The 25,085-nt window shown below is 52.6% G+C and overlaps 2 protein-coding genes across 2 annotated transcripts in view; one reads left to right on the top strand and one right to left on the bottom strand.

Annotated features, from left to right (window-relative positions):
* Positions 1-10,144, top strand: part of LOC144488612 (phospholipase A2 inhibitor gamma subunit B-like) — a 61,322-nt gene extending 51,178 nt beyond the window's left edge. Inside the window, exons 4-6 of the mRNA XM_078206672.1 lie at positions 1,398-1,520; positions 5,124-5,261; positions 8,911-10,144. Of these exons, the coding sequence (XP_078062798.1) occupies positions 1,398-1,520; positions 5,124-5,261; positions 8,911-9,119 (470 nt within the window). The 3' untranslated portion in view covers positions 9,120-10,144. The remainder of the gene's footprint in view (positions 1-1,397; positions 1,521-5,123; positions 5,262-8,910) is intronic.
* Positions 10,145-15,917: 5,773 nt separating this feature from the next.
* LOC144488613 (pleckstrin homology-like domain family B member 1) lies at positions 15,918-22,624 on the bottom strand. The gene is made up of 3 exons (XM_078206673.1): positions 22,409-22,624; positions 20,639-20,724; positions 15,918-18,405 (listed from the first exon to the last, which is right to left on the bottom strand). Exons 1-3 carry the CDS (start codon positions 22,485-22,487, stop codon positions 18,271-18,273), a joined length of 300 nt encoding a protein of 99 aa, XP_078062799.1. The 5' UTR covers positions 22,488-22,624; the 3' UTR covers positions 15,918-18,270.
* Between the last annotated feature and the right edge of the window lie 2,461 nt (positions 22,625-25,085).

The following is a 25,085-nucleotide window of genomic DNA, read 5'->3' on the forward strand; positions in this document are numbered from 1 at the left end:
TTATCCCAACACATTCCCAACCTGGAACAATTCAACCTTTCCCCCTTGAGGGGCACAGAGAGGGCCAGATAGAGAGAAACTATTTACACCTGTTGGGGGGAGTCCGGGACGAGGGGTCAGAGACGAGAGGACGACCTTTCAGGAGTGAATCGGGAGAGACTTCCACACACAAAGGGTGGGAGAAGTTGGGAATTCTCCCTCCCAAACGGAGACTGATCCACTTGTCCATTTTCAATCTGGGAGATTGAGAGATATTGGTTCTCCAAAGGGATTAAGGGATACGGGGCGGTGGAGATGGATCTCAGATCAGGCGAGGCCTCATTGACTGGAGGGACAGGCTCGAGAGGAAGAATGGCCTCCTCCTGTTCCTGTGACACAGGCTTGAAGGGCTGAATGGGGCCTCGGCACTCCCTCAGTACTGACCCTCTGACAGTGCGGCACTCCCTCAGTACTGACCCTTTGACAGTGCGGCACTCCCTCAGCACTGACCCTCTGACAATGCGGCACTCCCTCAGCACTGACCCTCTAACAGTGCAGCACTCCCTCAGTACTGACCCTCTGACAATGCGGCACTCCCTCAGTACTGACCCTCTGACAGTGCGGCACTCCCTCAGTACTGACCCTTTGACAGTGCGGCACTCCCTCAGTACTGACCCTCCGACAGTGCGGCACTCCCTCAGCACTGACCCTCTAACAGTGCAGCACTCCCTCAGTACTGACCCTCTGACAGTGCGGCACTCCCTCAGTACTGACCCTCTGACAGTGCGGCACTCCCTCAGCACTGACCCTCTGACAATGCGGCACTCCCTCAGCACTGACCCTCTAACAGTGCAGCACTCCCTCAGTACTGACCCTCTGACAGTGCGGCACTCCCTCAGTACTGACCCTCTGACAGTGCGGCACTCCCTCAGTACTGACCCTCTGACAGTGCAGCACTCCCTCAGTACTGACCCTCTGACAGTGCGGCACGCCCTCAGCACTGACCCTCTGACAGTTTAGTGAGGAGTGAGTATGAGGTTGAGTGCGAGGTGGGTTCGGGGAAGGATCGGGACTGATCACGGCTGTTACTGTTTGCCTGGTGTCTTCCAATGTGACAGGAGGGGGTTCGGCTGTTGGGCAGCTACCTCAGAAAGGTCACGGGGGAGGAGGGGGCGGGAATGTCGTGGTGTGTCTGATTCAGATTGTGGGTCGGGTTTTCAGCAATGGATTGAAGTCTTTGTCAGGATTGAATTCTGTGTGATGCACCCCTTGGTCAATCAGCTGTCACGGGTACCAGTTGACAGGGAGGGGAATCTGTTGGAGTGTCTGTCTGGCGTGACTATTCCGATCTCAGGGACAGAGTTTGTGACCAGGGTACGATTTACCATCTTGTGTGATCTTTCCCCTCTCTTTCCCAGCTGACACATCGATAACCAGGTCCTGCGCGACGTCAGACACCTGTACAAACTTCAGCCTGAATCTCGGCTACATAACGTCCCAAATGAGCTGTTGTAGCAATGACCTGTGTAACACAGGCCCAGGTAATATTCTCTCCATCTGCCTGTACATCCATACCTCCATCGCTCTCACTCTCACACTCTTTCTCTCAGCTCCCTCCCACTATACCTCCTTACTTGTCAATTTCTCTCCCTCCCTCTCTCTGCATCTGTCTCTGTCTCTCTCTCTCTATCCCTCTATCGGGGGAGATTTGATAGAGGTGTATAAGATTTTGATGGGTATAGATAGAGTGAATGCAAGCAGGCTTTTTCCGCTGAGGCTGGGGGAGAAAAAAACCAGAGGGCATGGGTTAAGGGTGAAAGGAGAAAAGTTTAAAGGGAATATTAGGGGGGGCTTCTTCACGCAGAGAGTGGTGGGAGTGTGGAATGAGCTGCCGGATAAAGTGGTAAATGCGGGGTCACTTTTAACATTTAAGAAAAACTTGGACGGGTTCATGGATGAGAGGGGTGTGGAGGGATATGGTCCAAGTGCAGGTCAGTGGGACTAGGCAAAAAATGGTTCGGCACAGACAAGAAGGGCCAAAAGGCCTGTTTCTGAGCTGTAATTTTCTATGGTTCTATGGTTCTACGATATACCTCTCTCACTCTTTAACCAATTTCCTCTCTCTCTCTATCTCGATATACCTCTCTCACTCTTTAACCAATTTCCTCTCTCTCTCTATCTCGATATACCTCTCTCACTCTTTAACCAATTTCCTCTCTCTCTCTATCTCGATATACCTCTCTCACTCTTTAACCAATTTCCTCTCTCTCTCTATCTCGATATACCTCTCTCACTCTTTAACCAATTTCCTCTCTCTCTCTATCTCGATATATCTCTCTAACTCTTGAACCAATTTCCTCTCTCTCTCTATATATCTCTCTCACTCTCGAACCAATTTCCTCTCTCTATCTCGATATGTCTCTCTCACTCTCTACCTTGATCCAGAGACTGCAATGGCTACCCTCCTCACCCCTCCCTATCCCCTAGGGGTTAGAGGGAGAGTGGTCGGGTAGGGTTAGTGAGGAAGAGAGGGAGGGGGGGGGGAGAGGGAGGGGAAGAGGGAAGGAGTGGAGAGATGAGGAGGAGGGTGGGAGAGAGGGGAAGGGGAGAAGAGGGAGGGGGAGAGAGAGAGGGAAGGGGGGGGATAAAGTGAGAGAAAGAGGGTGAGGGAGAAGGAGAGAAGGAGCAGGGCGAGTGAGCATGGGGGAGGTGGAGAGAGTGAGTGGAGAGATATATAGATATATGGAGAGGTAGATTTTGTTTTTATCCATTCGTGGGACATGGGCGTCGCTGGTTGGGCTACAATTTCCTCTCTCTCTCTATCCATTTTTATCTCCATCACTCGGGCACGTATAAATCTCTCAATAATTATGGGGAGGCGATGGCCTTGTGGTATTATCGCTGGACTATTAATCCAGAAACCCAGCTCATGTTCTGGGGACCTGGGTTCGAATCCCGCCACGGCAGTTAGTAGAATTTGAATTCAATTTTTAAAAAATCTGGAATTAAGAATCTACTGATAACCATTGTCGATTGTCGGGAAAATCCATCTAATGTCCCTTAGGGAAGGAAATCTGCCATCTTTACCCAGTCTGGCCTACATGTGACTCCAGAGCCACAGCAATGTGGTTGACTCTCAACTGCCCTCGGGCAACTAGGGATGGGCAATAAATGCTGGCCAGCCGGCGACCCCCGTGTCCCACAAATGGATAAAAACAAAATCTACCTCTCCATATATCTGTATATCTCTCCACTCACTCTCTCCACCTCCCCATGCTCACTCGCCCTGCTCCTTCTCTCTCACCCTCTTTCTCTCACTTTATCCCCCCCCTTCCCTCTCTCCATTCCTCCCTCTCTCTCTCTCCCCCTCCCTCTTCTCCCCTTCCCCTCTCTCCCACCCTCCTCCCCATCTCTCCACTCCTTCCCTCTTCCCCTCCCCCCCTCTTCCTCACTAACCCTACCCGACCACTCTCCCTCTAACCCCTAGGGGATAGGGAGGGGTGAGGAGGGTAGCCATTGCAGTCTCTGGATCAAGGTAGTTTGTCAGAGGTCAGTATTGTTAAGATTCTAGGGATCTCCATTGACCAGAAACTGAACTGGACCCAGCCAGATAGACACAGTGGCTCCCAGAGCAGGTCAGAGGCTGGGAATCCTGCGGAGAGTAACTCACCTCCTGACTCCCCCCAAAGGACACAAGTCAGGAGTGTGATGGAATACTCTCCCACTTGCCTGGATGGGTGCGGCTCCAACAACACTCAAGAAGCTTGACACCATCCAGGACAAAGCAGCCCCGCTTGATCGACACGCTAACCACAGACATTCACTCCCTCCACCCCCGACGCACAGTGACAGCCGTGTGTACCATCTACAAGATGCACTGCAGCATCTCACCAAGGCTCCTTAGGCAGCACCTTCCAAACCCACCACCTCTACCATCTAGAAGGACAAGGGCAGCAGATACCTGGGAACACCCCCACCTGGAGGTTCCCCTCCGAGTCACTCACCATCCCGACTTGGAAATTTTTTGGCTGTTCCTTCACTGTGGCTGGGGTCAAAATCCTAGGACTCCCTCCCTAACAGCACTGTGGGTGTACCTACACCTCAGGGACTGCGGCGGGTTCAAGATGGTGGCTCACCCACCACCTCCTCAAGGGGCAATTAGGGATGGGCAATAAATGCTGGACCCAGCGAGGGATGCCAATTCCCTGTATATGGGTGGCACAGTGGTTAGCTCTGCTGCCTCACAGCGCCAGGGACCTGGGTTCGATTCCCGGCTTGGGTCACTGTCTGTGTGGCGTTTGCACATTCTCCCCGTGTCTGCGTGGGTTTCCTCCGGGTGCTCCGGTTTCCTCCCAGTCTGAAAGACGTGCTGTTGGGTGCATTGGCCGTGCTAAATTCACCCTCAATGTACCCGAACAGGCGCCGGAGTGTGGCGACTGGAGGATTTTCACAGTAACTTCATTGCAGTGTTAATGTAAGCCTACATATGACACTGATAAAGAAACATAAAATTTTAAATTAAATTAAAGGAAGTCATGTTAAATTCTGTCTGCTCCAAAATGTTATGGCTTCATTAGTTTAAAGCAGATGTCACAACACTCCATGACCCAGAATCATAGAATCCCTACAGTACAAAAGGAGGCCATTCGGCCCATCAAGTCTGTACTGACCACAATCCCACCCTGGCCCTATTTCTGTGACCCCACATATTTATCCTGCTAATGCCAAGAACCGAGGGCCAATTTAGCATGGCCAATCAACGTAACCCACACATCTTCGGACTGTGGGAGGAAACCGGTGCACCCGGAGGAAACCCACGCAGACACGGGGAGAATGTGCAAACTCCACACAGACAGTGACCAAGGCTGGAATCGAACCCGGGTCCCTGGCAGTCTTCAAATTATGGCAAGATTCCTTGCCTGGTAAATACGTCATCACCTATAGGACCTACTGTATGTAGCAGCTCACTTGCCAGCGATTTTCTGCAGTGTCTGCGTGGTTTGTGATCAAGTTCGGAAACCCACCACTCTAACAGGGTTGTGAGAGGCGGTGGGGGAAGAGGAGGTTCAGGCAGTGGGGGAGATACGAGGCCAGGGCTGGAGTTAGGCGTGATGCACGAACAACATCTCTCCCTTGCTTTGCAGATCTGGAGGAGCTGAATGGCCAGTACTGTTTGGGTTGCTTGCATATGCTCAACGACTTCAAGTGTAACAGAACCGGAGTCGTTCACTGCAAAGGGAGTCAGACCAAGTGCGGGAGCCTCAGGAGCGTCCACAAAAAGGGTACGTAAAAAGACTCTGCCTTCCACCGCAAGAACGGAACATGGCTTTAATAGAAGGTCTCTGTCGGAGGGTCCCTGGCGCAGTGGGTAGCCTCCTAGTGAAGGAAGGAAGGGGCAATCGTAACGTAGCCAATCAGGTTGTGTGCCTGTGCCGATGAATGTAAGGTTATCCACTTTGGTAGAAATAATAGGAAGACAGATTATTATCTGAATGGGTGCAAATTGAGAGAGGTGGATACTCAACAAGACCTTGGAGTCTTCCTGCATCAGTCGCTGAAAGTAAGCGTGCAGATACAGCAGGCAACAAAGAAGGCAAATGGTATGTTAGAATCATACAATCCTATAGTGCAGAAGGAGGCCATTCAGGCTATCAAGTCCGCACTGACCACAATCCCACCCAGACTCTATCCCCGTAACCCTATCCATTTACCCTGCTAGTCCCCCTGACACTAAGGGGCAATTTAGCATGGCCAATCCACATAACCAGATCATCTTTGGACTGTGGGAGGAAAGCGGAGCACCCGGAGGAAACCCACTCAGACACGGGGAGAACGTGCAGACTCCACACATGCAGTGACCCAAGTCGGGAATCGAACCCGGGTCCTTGGCGCTGTGAGGCAGCAGTGCTAACCACTGTGCCACTGTTTTGTTCTTCATAGCGAGAGGATTTGAGAATAGGGATAGGGATATTTTACTGCAATTGTACAGGGCGTTGGTGAGGCCACATCTGGAGTATTGTGTGCAGTTTTGGTACCCTTATCCGTGGAAGGATGTCCTTGCTATAGAGGGAGCTCAGCAAAGGTTTACCAGGCTGATTCCTGAGATGGCAGGTCTGTCACAGGAGAAGAGACTAAGTCAGTTAGGATTATACTTAGACAAGTGAGAGGGGATTTCAGAGGAATTTATAAATTCTAACTGGGTTAGACAGGGTGGATTCAGAAAGAATGTTCCCGATGGTGGGGGAGTCCAGAACTAAGGGTCATGGTTTGAGGATAAGGGGTAAACCTTTTAGAACTGTTATTTGTCATTTATATTAATGATTTGGATGAGAATATAGGGGGCATGGTTAGTAAGTTTGCAGATGACACTAAGATTGGTGGCATAGTGGACAGTGAAGAAAGTTATCTCGGATTGCAACGAGATCTTGAACAATTGGGCCAGTGGGCTGACGAAGGGCAGATGGAGTTTAATTTAGGTAAATGCGAGGTGATGCATTTTGGTAGATTGAACCAGGGCAGAACTTACTCAGTTAATGGTAGGGCGTTGGGAAGAGTTACAGAACAAAGAGGGGTACATGTTCATAGCTCCTTGAAAGTGGAGTCACAGGTGGACAGAGTGGTGAAGAAGGCATTCGGCATGCTTGGTTTCATCGGTCAGAACATTGAATACAGGAGTTGGGACATCTTGTTGAAGTTGTACAAGACATTGGTAAGGCCACACTTGGAATACTGTGTGGAATTCTGGTCACCCTATTATAGAAAGGATATTATTAAACTAGAAAGAGCGCAGAAGCGATTTACTAGGATGCTACCGGGATTTGATGGTTTGAGTTTTAAGGAGAGGCTGGATAGACTGGGACTTTTTTCTCTGGAGCGCGAAGGCTGAGGGGTGACCTTATAGAGGTCTATAAAATAATGAGGGGCACAGATCAGCTGGATAGTCAATATCTTTTCCCAAAGGTAGGGGAGTCTAAAACTAGAGGGCATAGGTTTAAGGTGAGAGGGGAGAGATACAAAAGGGTCCAGAGGGGCAATTGTTTCACACAGAGGGTGGTGAGTGTCTGGAACAAGCTGCCAGAGGCAGTAGTAGAGGCGGGTACAATTTTGTCTTTTAAAAAGCATTTAGAGAGTTACATGGGTACGATGGGTGTAGAGGGATACTGGCTAAACGCAGGCAATTGGGATTAGCTTCAGTGTTTAAAAAAAAAGGGTGGCATGGACAAGTTGGGCCGAAGGGCCTGTTTCCATGCTGTAAACCTCTCCGAATCTATGACTCCAACTGAGGTGAGGAGAAATTTCTTCACCCAGAGGGTGGTGAATGTGTGGAATTCACTCCCACAGAAAGTAGTTGAGGCCAAAATGTTGTGTGATTTCAAGAAGAAATTAGATTTAGCTCTTGGGGCTAAAGGGATCAAGGGATATGGGGAGAAGGACAGATCAGGATGTTGAATTTGATGATCAGCCATGATCAGAATGAATGGTGGAGCAGGCTCGAAGGGCCAAACGGTCGACTCCTGCTTCTAGTTTCAATGTGCCAGTGTGTACGTCTGTCCAATATGGATAGAGGTTAAAGGTCAGAGAGTGCCTTGGTGAACCGGGCTGCAGACAGCAATGGCTGACCACTGGCAGGACCTGGTCAAGCATAACCAGGGCTCACAGTCTGAGGATTCGGGGTAGACCATTTAGGACGGAGCTGAGGAGACATTTCTTCACCCAGAGAGTGGTGAGCCTGTGGAATTCATTACCACAGGAAGTAGTTGGTGCCAAAACATTGAATGTATTGAAGAGGCGGCTGGATATAGCACTTGGGGCGAATGGGATCAAAGGTTATGGGGAGAAAGCAGGATTAGGCTATTGAGTTGGACGATCAGCCATGATCGTAATGAATGGCGGAGCAGGCTCGAAGGGCCGAATGGCCTCTTCCTGCTCCTATCTCCTATGTTTCTATAATAGTGGACGATTCCAGGGGGAGTCCCTGTTCAGTCATGACCCCCCTTCGACCCACCCCCAGGGGCATGGTGCCTAAAGGGGCATCTTCAAAACAACACATCCCCAAGGGGTCTCACTGGACTGACCTACAAATAACATCTGACCCTCAGGTGTCAGTGACAGGCGACAAAAGGCTCGGTCAAAGAGATTGGATCTGAAGGGAGGACTTCACTGAGGAGAGAACAAACAAGAGAGATAGTGCAGCACTCCCTCAGTACTGACCCTCTGACAGTGCAGCACTCCCTCAGCACTGACCCTCTGACAGTGCGGCACTCCCTCAGCACTGACCCTCTGACAGTGCGGCACTCCCTCAGTACTGACCCTCTGACAGTGCGGCACTCCCTCAGTACTGACCCTCTGACAGTGCGGCACTCCCTCAGTACTGACCCTCTGACAGTGCGGCACTCCCTCAGTACTGACCCTCTGACAGTGCGGCACTCCCTCAGTACTGACCCTCTGACAGTGCGGCACTCCCTCAGTACTGACCCTCTGACAGTGCGGCACTCCCTCAGCACTGACCCTCTGACAGCGCGGCACTCCCTCAGCACTGACCCTCTGACAGTGCGGCACTCCCTCAGCACTGACCCTCTGACAGTGCGGCACTCCCTCAGCACTGACCCTCTGACAGTGCAGCACTCTCTCAGCACTGACCCTCTGACAGTGCAGAATGCCAACATTCCCAGCTGTCCTGATGGAATTTCAACACAATGTAATTCCAAAGGATTTGATGTCAGATGTTCCTCCTCTTGTTGCGAAAGTCTTCAAACATGGCAATGTCTCGGGGCGGGGCTGTTTCTAAACTCGCTCCCTGCTCCAGCTGCGTTGAGGGAGTTGGCGGATTAGAAGGGGAGGTGGGGGCCGGGAGAGGAGGCTTAAACAACACTGGGTCCAAGAGGACGAGAAAGGTTACGCTGGCATTGAATCTCTCCTTCTCTGTGCTAGATGGCCACAACATTACCATTGACTTCCAAGGATGTGTCTCCGAATCCGTTTGTTTGCTGGTCTCCACCAAGATTATCTTCGGGGCGGAAACTGGGAAGCAGTTTGAGTGCTGCGATGGGCATCTCTGCAATGGAAGTTCCCGGCTCGAGTCTGTCCCTGTGGCGTTGCTGGTCCTGTGTCTGTATCTCCTCGTCTCCAACAACAACTGACATTTGTATCGTGTAGCGGAAGGGTGGCACCGTTACCTTTGCATCTTTCTGCATGTCATTACCGATCGGCCATTTTGACATTATTTATTGGTAACACCTGCCGGGGTTCAGTGTTGTATGTCGGACAAATGAACGGACAGCAGTGGGGAGTGTGTGGCGGGAACTCACCGGAGGCCAGAGGGGAGGGCGATACTGACTGGTGAGTCAGATTTGTACGAGTTGACATGGGCCACCCTCCCTCTCCCAATACTCAAAAGTCTTGACTCCCATCGCTCGCCCAGCACCACTGGAAACAGAAGAACAGGAGAGGCCATTCAGCCCCTCCATCCTGTTCCCCCGTCAACGCTCTCACCCCAGAAAATGCTTCCTTTTTAAATGCAAAGACTCTAGAAATTTTTGTCCTTTTTTTTGAAAAAAGGCACCCCCCCGCAACCCCCCTCCCCGAAAGGACACTGCTGTTCCTGGAAGAGACAACATTCTCAGGAGAAAAGGTACTTAAGCAGTTTTAATGGCGCGGAATATGTCTTAACCCTGGAGGGCCATTCACAAGAGGGTCACCTGAGAGGGCAAAAAAAGATGCATCAATGATACGTTGCAAAACTGTCTTCAGAAGCTCGTTTTGGTTTCACTTTGGAGACAGAAGTGTTGAAATGGTGATACAAAGATATGAGTTGCCCAGGTTTGAGATCCAGTCCCGCGACAGGGAACAAATGGAGGTGGCCCCGTAGTCACTCCACATCTGGAAGCGACTGACCGGCAGTGATTGGCAATAGACCCCGCAAGCATCTCAAGAACACTGCCAATGATCCTTTTCCCTTCGAACCATTAACCAGCTACACCTTGTGACGAACCCCTCTGTTCCATTCAATTTTTTGGTGCGTAGGTGGGTGAGAGTGAGGTTTTTTCGACAGAGTATTTATTATACTTCCATATTATACTTCCGAATATCAAGTGTTTTGCTTCTCTGCTGGACAAGTCTGGCTTTGTAATAAACATGTTATCCTTGTGGTTTACTGAAGCACTTTAGGGGTTGAGTAGTCATTCCAAGGTCAATTGGGGTCCGGCTAAGTCTCAGATGTGAAGGAATTATTTGAATATGTTTTGTAATCTAGGGTTGTGTTTTCCAACTGCGATCACCCCAACACATCGTTGGACACTAAGGGGCAATTTAGCATGGCCAATCCACCTAACCTGCACATCTTTGGACACTAAGGGACAATTTAGCATGGCCAATCCACCTAACCTGTGCATCTTTGGACACTAAGGGGCAATTTAGCATGGCCAATCCACCTAACCTGCACATCTTTGGACACTAAGGGGCAATTTAGCACAGCCAATCCACCTAACCTGCACATCTTTGGACACTAAGGGGCAATTTAGCACAGCCAATCCACCTAACCTGCACATCGTTGGACACTAAGGGACAATTTAGCATGGCCAATCCACCTAACCTGTGCATCTTTGGACACTAAGGGACAATTTAGCATGGCCAATCCACCTAACCCACACATCTTTGGACTGTGGGAGGAAACTGGAGCACCCGGAGGAAACCCACGCAGACATGGGGAGATCGCGCAGATTCCGCACAGTGACCCAAGCCGGGAATTGAACCCAGGTCCTTGGCATTGTGACGCAGCAGTGCTAACCACTGTGCCACCGTGCCGCCCACATTTACCAGCACTTGGACTTTGCCTTGTACTTGCTGCCTAACTAGTTTTTTTCGCCAGTTCCAGCCTGACCTGCCAGTTCTTACGTCCTGTACCCCAGCTTGGGTAAAGATGAATGCCTCTCGCTGTGTTTTCCCAATCACCTTCTCTTCCTGCCGACCTTCCAGGACCTGTTCTTCTCCCCCTCTGCCCTTCCCCGTACTGGGCCACTCATCGCGCAAATCCCCTTGCCCCCTTGCCCTTCCCCAGAATGCATCACAGACAAAGTGTCCATCATCACCAAATCCTCAGGGCCAATCACATCCTTCCTTGCTGGAGGGATGGAGTTTAAAAACAGCGAGGTTATGTTGCAGCTGTATAAGGTGCTGGTGAGGCCACACCTGGAGTACTGTGAACAGTTTTGGTCTACTTACTTGAGAAAGGATATACTGGCACTGGAGGGGGTGCAGAGGAGATTCACTAGGTTGCTTCCGGAGTTGAAAGGGTTGGCTTATGAGGAGAGACTGAGCAGACTGGGGCTGTACTCATTGGAATTCAGAAGAATGAGGGAAGATCTTATAGAAACGTATAAGATTATGAAGGGAATAGATAAGATAGAAGCAGGAAAGTTGTTTCCACTGGCAGATGAAACTAGAACTAGGGGGCATGGCCTCAAAATAAGGAGGAGCAGATTTAGGACTGAGTTGAGGAGGAACTTCTTCACCCAAAGGATTGTGAATCTGTGGGATTCCCTGCCCAATGAAGCAGTTGAGGCTACCTTATTGAATGTTTTTGAGGCAAGGATCGATAAATTTTTGAAGGGTAAAGGAATTAAGGGTTATGGGGAGCGGGCGGGTAAGTGGAGCTGAGTCCATGAAAAGATCAGCCATGATCTTATTGAATGGCGGAGCAGGCTCGAGGGACCAGATGGCCTTCTCCTGCTCCGAGTTCTTATGTTCAGGTCATTCCTGTTTCCGGGCATCGGGTGTGTGAAGCACCATCACGACATCCTTGGCCCTGAGTGAGTTATTCATTCGAGATGAAACAACATGGCTGGATCTGCAAGATGTCTCACTGAGTAAGGCATACCGGGTACCCCTGCGGTAGGTCCACACGCGTGGCACTATTGACGATTCGGCTGGGAGGGGGGGGGTCGGAGCACTGGTGTGCAGACACACAAATGGAGACCCCCGCCCCCCTGCCAGAGGCAGCCAGGGTCAGGAGCCAGTTCGTCACGGTCAGGGACTACTTGTGCAAAAGATCGGGCGAGATCAAAAGGGGTCATCTTGGTTTGGGTCAAGGATTACGGAACTGAGGTGGGGGCTGAATGGGGCCTCCTCCTGTTCCTGTGTAACAGGCTCGAGGGGGGCTGAATGGGGCTCCTCCTGTTTCTGTGTAACAGGCTCGAGGGGGGCTGAATGGGGCCTCCTCCTGTTCCTGTGTAACAGGCTCGAGGGGGGCTGAATGGGGCCTCCTCCTGTTCCTGTGTAACAGGCTCGAGGGGGCTGAATGGCCTCCTCCTGTTCCTGTGTAACAGGCTCGAGGGGCTGAATGGGGCCTCCTCCTGTTCCTGTGTAACAGGCTAGAGGGGAGGGGCTGAATGGCCTTCCCTCGTTGCATGTGGTTTCAATAAAAACTCGAAACCTTGACAATGCTCCAAGTTGACTTGTCCAATTGCCTAACACATGACATAACGAGCTGAAAATACCATTTTCTCCACACTTTCCAAATACTTCGCCAGTGCTTGTAACTTGACTCAGGCTAATGATGGATTCTGGATTTGAGTATTTTGAATCTACGTCAATTTAACACTCATTATTAGAAAAGAGAAATTCTCATCGAGGTAAACCAGACAGAACTCTGCAAGAACATTCAGAATTGCTGACTTAATTCCCAACAGGCGACACGTGGTTTACAACTCATTGCAGCGAAATGGGACGTCATCAGATATCTCCCAAGCTCATGAGCAGAAGCCCCATGTAAAAGAACGGAGTCCAAAATCCAGCTGTCCTGTCAGAGGGTCAGTGCTGAGGGGGCGCCGCCCTGTCAGAGGGTCAGTGCCTCTGCCCCTCCTCCTGCCCTTCTCTCTCACTCACACTCCCTGCCCCTCCCTCTCACTCACACTCCCTGCCCCTCCCTCTCACTCACACTCCCTGCCCTTCCCTCTCACTCACTCTCCCTGCCCTTCCCTCTCACTCACTCTCCCTGCCCTTCCCTCTCACTCACTCTCCCTGCCCTTCCCTCTCACTCACTCTCCCTGCCCTTCCCTCTCACTCACTCTCCCTGCCCTTCCCTCTCACTCACTCTCCCTGCCCTTCCCTCTCACTCACTCTCCCTGCCCTTTCCTCTCACTCACTCTCCCTGCCCCTCCCTCTCACTCACTCTCCCTGCCCCTCCCTCTCACTCACTCTCCCTGCCCTTCCCTCTCACTCACTCTCCCTGCCCCTCCCTCTCACTCACTCTCCCTGCCCTTCCCTCTCACTCACTCTCCCTGCCCCTCCCTCTCACTCACTCTCCCTGCCCCTCCCTCTCACTCACTCTCCCTGCCCCTCCCTCTCACTCACTCTCCCTGCCCCTCCTTCTCACTCACTCTCCCTGCCCTTCCCTCTCACTCACACTCCCTGCCCTTCCCTCTCACTCACACTCCCTGCCCTTCCCTCTCTCACTCTCCCTGCCCCTCCCTCTCACTCACTCTCCCTGCCCTTCCCTCTCACTCACTCTCCCTGCCCCTCCCTCTCACTCACTCTCCCTGCCCCTCCCTCTCACTCACTCTCCCTGCCCTTCCCTCTCACTCACTCTCCCTGCCCCTCCCTCTCACTCACTCTCCCTGCCCTTCCCTCTCACTCACACTCCCTGCCCTTCCCTCTCACTCACACTCCCTGCCCTTCCCTCTCTCACTCTCCCTGCCCCTCCCTCTCACTCACTCTCCCTGCCCTTCCCTCTCACTCACTCTCCCTGCCCTTCCCTCTCACTCACTCTCCCTGCCCTTCCCTCTCACTCACTCTCCCTGCCCTTCCCTCTCACTCACTCTCCCTGCCCTTCCCTCTCACTCACTCTCCCTGCCCTTCCCTCTCACTCACTCTCCCTGCCCTTCCCTCTCACTCACTCTCTGCCCCTCCCTCTCACTCACTCTCTGCCCCTCCCTCTCACTCACTCTCCCTGCCCTTCCCTCTCACTCACTCTCTGCCCCTCCCTCTCTCTCTGCCCAGTCTCGGGATCAGATTGTGTCTGAGTGTCACTCCTGTCGATCCGCTTGGGGTATTTTCCCCACATTGAAGACGCTACATAAACCTTGGTCAGTGCTGAGCACCGCACTGACGAGTGCATCGCCTCGGGAGGGCAGCTCGTTGTAGACGGGTTGTCCATGTGTCACCGCTCCCTGCTGGTGAGTGCATGGTACTGCATCATGGGCAGGAAGGAGTCATAACGAGGTCATTGGAAATGGGGACATGTCATTGGTGAGTTATCATCATGTGATATCCTGGAGGGTGAGATATCTCAGGGTTGGTCTGACAGACATTACCCAGAAACTGCTTCACAAACTGGGTAATAACGCAAGAAAATAGACGGGGGCCGGAACAAACCACCAACTATCATAACAGAAAAACCACATATTACAATAACAAACAATCCATGAACAACCATACAATTGTGAAACATTTCAGAGGCATCGCCTTCCAGAGCTTCGCCCATCAACATTGGAAACGTGTTCACAGCCAATCACAGTTCACTGGCGGTCCATCAGGTCAGTGGAGGAGATGATCGCACAGCAAGATCCCATCATAGCATAGCAGCTTCCATTCCAACTTCACCCTGCTCCCCACGATCGTCCATTCCCCACCAATGATGAGCCAAAGGGGACGCGATTGCTTTCCAAATAATTTCCTTCCCATTCACTCCCACTGTACACAATCCCAGTGGATCAAATCCCTTCCCATTCACTCCCACTGTACACAATCCCAATGGATCAAATCCCTTCCCATTCACTCCCACTGTACACAATCCCAATGGATCAAACCCCTTCCCATTCACTCCCACTGTACACAATCCCAGTGGATCAAATCCCTTCCCATTCACTCCCACTGTACACAATCCCAATGGATCAAACCCCTTCCCATTCACTCCCACTGTACACAATCCCAATGGATCAAATCCCTTCCCATTCACTCCCACTGTACACAATCCCAATGGATCAAATCCCTTCCCATTCACTCCCACTGTACACAATCCCAATGGATCAAATCCCTTCCCATTCACTCCCACTGTACACAATCCCAGTGGATCAAATCCCTTCCCATTCACTCCCACTGTACACAATCCCAATGGATCAAATCCCTTTCCATTCACTCCCACTGTACACAATCCCAATGGATCAAATCCCTTCCCATTCACTCCCACTGTACACAATCCCAGTGGATCAAATCCCTTCCCATTCACTCCCACTGTACACAATCCCAATGGATCAAATCCCTTTCCATTCACTCCCACTGTACACAATCCCAATGGATCAAATCCCTTCCCATTCACTCCCACTGTACACAATCCCAATGGATCAAATCCCTTCCCATTCACTCCCACTGTACACAATCCCAATGGATCAAATCCCTTCCCATTCACTCCCACTGTACACAATCCCAGTGGATCAAATCCCTTCCCATTCACTCCCACTGTACACAATCCCAATGGATCAAATCCCTTCCCATTCACTCCCACTGTACACAATCCCAGTGGATCAAATCCCTTCCCATTCACTCCCACTGTACACAATCCCAATGGATCAAATCCCTTCCCATTCACTCCCACTGTACACAATCCCAGTGGATCAAACCCTTTCCAAATATTGGACGTCACATCATGAGATGAACCCACAATGCTTTGTTGTCACATTTGCATGCGCTGTCACGTGGCCACGGAGAGACACCAGGCCCTGATTGAGAGCCGGGGGCCCATGGCTGGTTCCACCCACACACCTCACCCCGAAATGGAACTGAGGCAAATCGGAGAGGCCCTGGCACCACACAGGCCACACGCAGCTCGGGGGAGCGATGGGATGATTCGAGCACCAAGTTCCCTTCAGCTTCAGGGTACACTATATCTAGTTTTGGGGTTGCCCGTGGAAACCAAGGCAGAGAGAGTGTTTGAACAAAGTGATACGTTCTCTTTAACAATTTAAATATATTAAAAATTAATATCGATCGCAAAATTTACATCAGAGATTCAAAGGATGCATCAGCTTGAATGACCTTTCACCCGAGTCCATAACTACTCTTGGATGGGTACGATATTACCTCAGGGTGAACTGGACAGCCCCTTCCCAGGAGTGAGAGTCAAGGTGGACTCCAATCCCACACGGTTCCAGACATGAGGTCCGATTCCGGATCTTCGCAAAGGCCAAGAGGACATTGGGTTCAAATTGGCCAGTTGCATGTTTGGATTGGAAGATTCATTGGATCAGGATGTGGTCTGGGGAAGAATCCATTCACTATTCCTGCCAACCCCTGTCGTACCAGACACGAGTACTCAGCACAGGTACAGCACGGGGTTAGATACAGAGTAAAGCTCCCTCCACACTGCCCCATCAAACACTCCCAGGACAGGTACAGCACGGGGTTAGATACAGAGTAAAGCTCCCTCCACACTGTCCCCATCAAACACTCCCAGGACAGGTACAGCACGGGGTTAGATACAGAGTAAAGCTCCCTCTACACTGTCCCCATCAAACACTCCCAGGACAGGAACAGCACGGGGTTAGATACAGAGTAAAGCTCCCTCTACACTGTCCCCCATCAAACACTCCCAGGACAGGTACAGCACGGGGTTAGATACAGAGTAAAGCTCCCTCTACACTGTCCCCCATCAAACACTCCCAGGACAGGTACAGCACAGGGTTAGATACAGAGTAAAGCTCCCTCTACACTGTCCTCATCAAACACTCCCAGGACAGGTACAGCACAGGGTTAGATACAGAGTAAAGCTCCCTCTACACTGTCCCCATCAAACACTCCCAGGACAGGTACAGCACGGGGTTAGATACAGAGTAAAGCTCCCTCCACACTGTCCCCATCAAACACTCCCAGGACAGGTACAGCACGGGGTTAGATACAGAGTAAAGCTCCCTCTACACTGTCCTCATCAAACACTCCCAGGACAGGTACAGCATGGGGTTAGATACAGAGTAAAGCTCCCTCTACACTGTCCCCATCAAACACTCCCAGGACAGGTACAGCACGGGGTTAGATACAGAGTAAGGCTTCCTCTACACTGTCCCCCATCAAACACTCCCAGGACAGGTACAGCACGGGGTCAGATACAGAGTAAAGTTCCCTCTACACTGTCCCCATCAAACACTCCCAGGACAGGTACAGCACGGGGTTAGATACAGAGTAAAGCTCCCTCTACACTGTCCCCATCAAACACACCCAGGACTGGTATAGTTTGTGGTATCTTCACTGCTGTCATTTGGATATTCCCAGGACAAAATTCCCTTGCGTCAAATTTCTCAGAATTCGCTTAAGCAAAGTGCTGCACCCGCCACCAATGCAGTATGTTATTGGACAGAAGTCTAAGGATAACATGTGCAATCAGGCAGTTACTACATTCAGTTTCCCTGTTTGGCCAACAGGGGGATAAAGTCAGTCAGCACAAACATTTTTCACAAAAGAAATTCACAATTAAACTCAAAGCGACCTTCCTCCGTCAAAGCTCACAGCATCTTTGAACAGTTCGCTGCAAGGACCCAGGATTGCGTGGATTTCAGAGCAGTTTCTCAATCTGGAGGCTTGTTGGATTAAACTGATGCAGCACAACAAAGATTGAGAGACCCAAAGACCACCCTCACCATTTTATATTGAGCTTTGTCGCTGCCATCTTGAGTGTACCAGCTCTCAGTGGAGCTGAGGCCACCATCTTGAGTGTACCAGTTCAAAATCTGTGCCAGTGGCACTGCAGCTGCCATCTTGAGTGTACCAACTCTAATATCAGTGCAAGTGGTGCTGAGGCCACCATCTTGAGTGTACCAGCTCTAATGTTCATTTGAAGCCACCATCTTGAGTGTACCAGCTCTAATGTTCATTTGACGCCACCATCTTGAGTGTATCAGCTCTAATATGTGTAAAAGCACTGTCAAAGCCACCATTTTGAGTATACCAGCACAAATGTCCATTTGAAGCCACCATCTTGAGTGTACCAGCTCTACTTATGGGCATCAGTGCCCCCAAAGCCACCATCTTGAGTGTACTAGCAACCAATTCCCGTAAATGTCAGTACACGCAAGCAGCAGCATCCCCTCAGGAACTTCTGAGAAACATCGGAGATCTGGATTGAGAAAACATCTTTTAGCTCTGAATAGAACCTGATGGAGCTTCAGAAAAAAACAAGACCACCTTCGGACAGGCCTCGGTCCGATGGTTTGCTGAGGTTGGTACCGAGTGGGCATTGTCGGGTGAGGTGGGTTCGAGGTGCGGGTAACTGCGGAGATGCCGTTACTCTGGATGGCGGCAGATCCCTCAAAACTGGACGCCCCCCTCCATCGCCGTGAGGATAACTTCCATCCAAATTCTCAGGGAGACGTCGGTGGGGGCCACGAGGTAGTAAAGTCTGTCGTAGGTCTTCAGGCAGAAAGTCAAAGGAGGGTTCGGACTCTGGGTCGAGGAGGTAGAAAACAAAGAGATTAAACTTGGGAGGGAGGGGTGGATGGAGCCTGGGTTTTGAGTACAGGGGACAAGACAACAAAATTGTACCGTCAACATATTCAGAAACGATACCCTCTTTCGAAGGGCGGACAGAGACCATTCATCCCATCGTGTCGGTGTCACCTCTCGAGAGCCACTCAACCTACACCCAACACCCCATCTTCTCCCACCTCCCCCCGAGCTCTGCACATTCTCCCTCTTCAAGTTAATGATCCAAATCCCTTTGGAAATCTTCGATTGAATCTGCCTCCCCACACTTTCTCAGTCAACGCGTACCTGATCCGATCCCCTCGCTGGACGATAGGAGTTTCTCCTCGTGGCAGAACCCCTAAGAGTATTGATGGGCAGAGGGATCTGGGTGTACAGGTACACAGGTCACTGAAAGTGGCAACGCAGGTGGAGAAGGTAGTCAAGAAGGCATACGGCATGCTTGCCTTCATCGGCCGGGGCACTGAGTTTTAAAATTGGCAAGTCATGTTGCAGTTTTATAGAACCTTAGTTAGGCTGCACTTGGAATATAGTGTTCAATTCTGGTCGCCACACTACCAGAAGGATGTGGAGGCTTTGGAGAGGGTACAGAAAAGATTTACCAGGATGTTGCCTGGTATGGAGGGCATTAGCTATGAGGAGAGGTTGGAGAAACTTGGTTTGTTCTCACTGGAACGACGGGGGGTTGAGGGGCGACCTGATAGAAGTCAACAAGATTATGAGGGGCATCGACAGAGTGGATAGTCAGAAGCTTTTTCCCAGGTAGAAGAGTCAATTACTCGGGGGCATAGGTTTAAGGTGCGAGGGGCAAGGTTTAAAGGAGATATACAGAGGGTGGCAGGTGCCTGGAACTCGTTGCCGGGAGGGGTAGTGGAAGCGGATACGGTAGTGACTTTTAAGGGGTGTCTTGATAAATACATGAACAGGATGGGAATAGAGGGATATGGTCCCTGGAAGGGTAGGGGGTTTTAGTTCAGTCGGGCAGCATGGTCGGTACAGACTTGGAGGGCCGAAGGGCCTGTTCCTGTGCTGTAATTTTCTTCGTTTTTGTGCCTCCATCATTTCATCAGCCAATCACCTTCAATCTGTGTCCCCTCTCTCTGGTTCCCCATCCCTCCACCATTGGGAAGAGTTACTCCCTCACCACTCCATCCCAGAGCCCCCCCCCGCGAAATTGATCACCCCGATCAGATCTCCCCCTTCTCTTCCCCTGGGGAGAACAATCCCAGATTCTCCACTCGATCCATGTCACTGATCCCTGGAACTGTTCTCGACAATCTTTTCCGCGCTCTCTCCAATGTGTTCACATCCTTTCTATAATGTGGTGCCCGGAACTGTACACAATATTGAGGTCTAACTAGGTTCTTGTCGAAGTTCAGTTTACCCTCCTTGCTGTTGTATTCTGTGTCCCTATTAATAAAGCCCAGGATACTGTCAGCTTTATTAACTGCTCTCTCCACCTGTCCTGCCACCTTCAATAATCTTTTTTTTTTATTCATTCGTGGGACACGGGCGTCGCTGGCTGGTCCAGCATTTATTGCCCATCCCTAGTTGCCCGAGGGCAGTTGAGAGTCAACCACATTGCTGTGGCTCTGGAGTCACATGTAGGCCAGACCGGGTAAGGACAGCTGATTTCCTTCCCTAAAGGACATTACTGACCCAGATGGGTTTTTGCGACAATCGACAATAGTTTCATGGTCATCAGTAGATTCTAAATTTGAGAAATCTTTGATTGAATTCAAATTCCACCATCTGCCGTGGTGGGATTCGAACCCGGGTCCCCAGAGCGTTGGCTGAGTTTCTGGATTAATAATCTGGCGATAATACCACTAAGGCCATCGCTTCCCCCCACACACCCGGCTCCCTCTGCACCCCTTCTGAATTGAACCCCATATTTTTCATTGTCTCGCCATGTTTTTCCGACCAGAATAAATCATCTCACACGTCTCCACATTAAACTGCGTCTGCCAACTCTCTGCCCACTCCCCCAACCTCACCATGTCCCTCTGACGTTCTGCACTGTCCTCTTCGCTGTTTGCAATACTTCCAAATATCATCCCCCTCGACACATCGTCTCTGTTACCCCGTTTGTCTATCTCTGATCAGACTGCCTCTCCTGGGTCACTATTTTGGCCGATCCTTATTTACAGAGTAGTGGGGGTGTGGATGAGGGAGCAGAGAGTCAAACATTTACCTTCGGAGCTCTCCGTAAGTGATCAAAATAAACCTCCTCGATAGCCTGGAAATAGATCACGCCTTTCAGCTTCGCTTCCCCTTTATCTGGGGATGGGAGAGGATGGAATCAGTGATAGAGTAACACCCTCAAAATACACTCACTCCCTCCCCGATCTTCAACATTCACCGCACTGTCAGAGGGTCAGTACTGAGGGAGTGCCGCACTGTCAGAGGGTCAGGACTGAGGGAGTGCCGCACTGTCAGAGGGTCAGTACTGAGGGAGTGCCGCGCTGTCAGAGAGTCAGTGCTGAGGGAGTGCTGCACTGTCAGAGGGTCAGTACTGAGGGAGTGCCGCACTGTCAGAGGGTCAGGACTGAGGGAGTGCCGCACTGTCAAAGGGTCAGTACTGATGGAGTGCCGCACTGTCAGAGGGTCAGTACTGAGGGAGTGCTGCACTGTCAGAGGGTCAGTACTGAGGGAGTGCCGCACTGTCAGAGGGTCAGTATTGAGGGAGTGCCGCACTGTCAGAGGGTCAGTACTGAGGGAGTGCCGCACTGTCAGAGGGTCAGTACTGAGGGAGTGCCGCACTGTCAGAGAGTCAGTACTGAGGGAGTGCCGCACTGTCAGAGGGTCAGTACTGAGGGAGTGCCGCACTGTCAGAGGGTCAGTACTGAGGGAGTGCCGCACTGTCAGAGGGTCAGTACTGAGGGAGTGCCGCACTGTCAGAGGGTCAGTATTGAGGGAGTGCCGCACTGTCAGAGGGTCAGTACTGAGGGAGTGCCGCACTGTCAGAGGGTCAGTACTGAGGGAGTGCCACACTGTCAGAGGGTCAGTACTGAGGGAGTGCCGCACTGTCAGAGGGTCAGTACTGAAGGAGTGCCACACTGTCAGAGGGTCAGTACTGAGGGAGTGCCGCACTGTCAGAGGGTCAGTACTGAGCGAGTGCCGCACTGTCAGAGGGTCAGTACTGAGGGAGTGCTGCACTGTCAGAGGGTCAGTATTGAGGGAGCGCCGCACTGTCAGAGGGTCAGTACTGAGGGTGTGCCGCACTGTCAGAGGGTCAGTATTGAGGGAGCGCCGCACTGTCAGATGGTCAGTACTGAGGGAGTGCCGCACTGTCAGAGGGTCAGTATTGAGGGAGTGCCGCACTGTCAGAGGGTCAGTACTGAGGGAGTGCCGCACTGTCAGAGGGTCAGTGCTGAGGGAGTGCCGCACTGTCAGAGGGTCAGTACTGAGGGAGTGCCGCACTGTCAGAGGGTCAGTATTGAGGGAGTGCCGCACTGTCAGAGGGTCAGTACTGAGGGAGTGCCGCACTGTCAGAGGGTCAGTGCTGAGGGAGTGCCGCACTGTCAGAGGGTCAGTACTGAGGGAGTGCCGCACTGTCAGAGGGTCAGTACTGAGGGAGTGCCGCACTGTCAGAGGGTCAGTACTGAGGGAGTGCCGCACTGTCAGAGGGTCAGTACTGAGGGAGTGCCGCACTGTCAGAGGGTCAGTACTGAGGGAGTGCCGCACTGTCAGAGGGTCAGTACTGAAGGAGTGCCGCACTGTCAGAGGGTCAGTACTGAGGGAGTGCCGCACTGTCAGAGGGTCAGCGCTGAGGGAGTGCTGCACTGTCAGAGGGTCAGTACTGAGAGAGTGCCGCACTGTCAGAGGGTCAGTACTGAGGGAGTGCCGCACTGTCAGAGGGTCAGTCCTGAGGGAGTGCCGCACTGTCAGAGGGTCAGTACTGAGGGGGTCTGGAGTGTGTAAGGGGGAAAGGGGGGGGAAGGGGGGTGTACGGGGTCCGTACCTGTGAAATATGCCAACCTGCGCTTCAGGCTGTCAAAAACGAACCACCTTTTCTTCCAGGTTTTGATACGGCCGCCCATCTTGGTGAGGTAACCCCGACACGCCCTGTCTGTCAGGGTCAGCTGACGGCACGCCTCCACCCCGTGTCCAGAAGCTTCTACGTGAGCGCGCAGGTTAAAGGTCGCCGGACTGATTGGTGCCCGTTGGGCGCTAAGGCTTTGCTGCTTGGGAGCAAGAGAGAGAGGGCAAGGGTCACGCAAATACAAGATGGCCGCCCAGCGATCAGCAAACATCAACTGAGATACAATAGCCCTTCCTGAATAAGGAATAGGAAGAGGCCATTCAGCCCCTTCAGTCTGTACTGATATTTAGCATCTGTTCTGATTGTGGTCTTAACCCCACTTTCACCTCTGACACCTCCCCCCATGACCCTCGAACCCTGTGTCGATCAAATCTCCATCTCGAATCTATTTGATGAGCCACAGACATCACTGTATCTCTCTCCCTCTCCCGCTCTCTGTCTCTCTACCGCTCCCTCTCCCTCTCTCTACCGCTCCCTCTCCCTCTCTCTACCGCTCCCTCTCCCTCTCTCTACCGCTCCCTCTCCCTCTCTCTACCGCTCCCTCTCCCTCTCTCTACCGCTCCCTCTCCCTCTCTCTACCGCTCCCTCTCCCTCTCTCTACCGCTCCCTCTCCCTCTCTCTACCGCTCCCTCTCCCTCTCTCTACCGCTCCCTCTCCCTACCGCTCCCTCTCCCTCTCTCTACCGCTCCCTCTCCCTCTCTCTACCGCTCCCTCTCCCTCTCTCTACCGCTCCCTCTCCCTCTCTCTACCGCTCCCTCTCCCTCTCTCTACCGCTCCCTCTCCCTCTCTCTACCGCTCCCTCTCCCTCTCTCTACCGCTCCCTCTCCCTCTCTCTACCGCTCCCTCTCCCTCTCTCTACCGCTCCCTCTCCCTCTCTCTACCGCTCCCTCTCCCTCTCTCTACCGCTCCCTCTCCCTCTCTCTACCGCTCCCTCTCCCTCTCTCTACCGCTCCCTCTCCCTCTCTCTCTACCGCTCCCTCTCCCTCTCTCTCTACCGCTCCCTCCCTCTCTCTCTACCGCTCCCTCCCTCTCTCTCTACCGCTCCCTCCCTCTCTCTCTACCGCTCCCTCCCTCTCTCTCTACCGCTCCCTCCCTCTCTCTCTACCGCTCCCTCCCTCTCTCTCTACCGCTCCCTCCCTCTCTCTCTACCGCTCCCTCCCTCTCTCTCTACCGCTCCCTCCCTCTCTCTCTACCGCTCCCTCCCTCTCTCTCTACCGCTCCCTCCCTCTCTCTCTACCGCTCCCTCTCCCTCTCTCTACCGCTCCCTCTCCCTCTCTCTACCGCTCCCTCTCCCTCTCTCTACCGCTCCCTCTCCCTCTCTCTACCGCTCCCTCTCCCTCTCTCTACCGCTCCCTCTCCCTCTCTCTACCGCTCCCTCTCCCTCTCTCTACCGCTCCCTCTCCCTCTCTCTACCGCTCCCTCTCCCTCTCTCTACCGCTCCCTCTCCCTCTCTCTCTACCGCTCCCTCCCTCTCTCTCTACCGCTCCCTCCCTCTCTCTCTACCGCTCCCTCCCTCTCTCTCTACCGCTCCCTCCCTCTCTCTCTACCGCTCCCTCCCTCTCTCTCTACCGCTCCCTCCCTCTCTCTCTACCGCTCCCTCCCTCTCTCTCTACCGCTCCCTCCCTCTCTCTCTACCGCTCCCTCCCTCTCTCTCTACCGCTCCCTCCCTCTCTCTCTACCGCTCCCTCCCTCTCTCTCTACCGCTCCCTCCCTCTCTCTCTACCGCTCCCTCCCTCTCTCTCTACCGCTCCCTCCCTCTCTCTCTACCGCTCCCTCCCTCTCTCTCTACCGCTCCCTCCCTCTCTCTCTACCGCTCCCTCCCTCTCTCTCTACCGCTCCCTCCCTCTCTCTCTACCGCTCCCTCCCTCTCTCTCTACCGCTCCCTCCCTCTCTCTCTACCGCTCCCTCCCTCTCTCTCTACCGCTCCCTCCCTCTCTCTCTACCGCTCCCTCCCTCTCTCTCTACCGCTCCCTCCCTCTCTCTCTACCGCTCCCTCCCTCTCTCTCTACCGCTCCCTCCCTCTCTCTCTACCGCTCCCTCCCTCTCTCTCTACCGCTCCCTCCCTCTCTCTCTACCGCTCCCTCCCTCTCTCTCTACCGCTCCCTCCCTCTCTCTCTACCGCTCCCTCCCTCTCTCTCTACCGCTCCCTCCCTCTCTCTCTACCGCTCCCTCCCTCTCTCTCTACCGCTCCCTCCCTCTCTCTCTACCGCTCCCTCCCTCTCTCTCTACCGCTCCCTCCCTCTCTCTCTACCGCTCCCTCCCTCTCTCTCTACCGCTCCCTCCCTCTCTCTCTACCGCTCCCTCCCTCTCTCTCTACCGCTCCCTCCCTCTCTCTCTACCGCTCCCTCCCTCTCTCTCTACCGCTCCCTCCCTCTCTCTCTACCGCTCCCTCCCTCTCTCTCTACCGCTCCCTCCCTCTCTCTCTACCGCTCCCTCCCTCTCTCTCTACCGCTCCCTCCCTCTCTCTCTACCGCTCCCTCCCTCTCTCTCTACCGCTCCCTCCCTCTCTCTCTACCGCTCCCTCCCTCTCTCTCTACCGCTCCCTCCCTCTCTCTCTACCGCTCCCTCCCTCTCTCTCTACCGCTCCCTCCCTCTC

This window comes from Mustelus asterias, unplaced genomic scaffold (assembly GCF_964213995.1).
Source record: "Mustelus asterias unplaced genomic scaffold, sMusAst1.hap1.1 HAP1_SCAFFOLD_1709, whole genome shotgun sequence".
Lineage (NCBI taxonomy): Eukaryota > Metazoa > Chordata > Chondrichthyes > Carcharhiniformes > Triakidae > Mustelus > Mustelus asterias.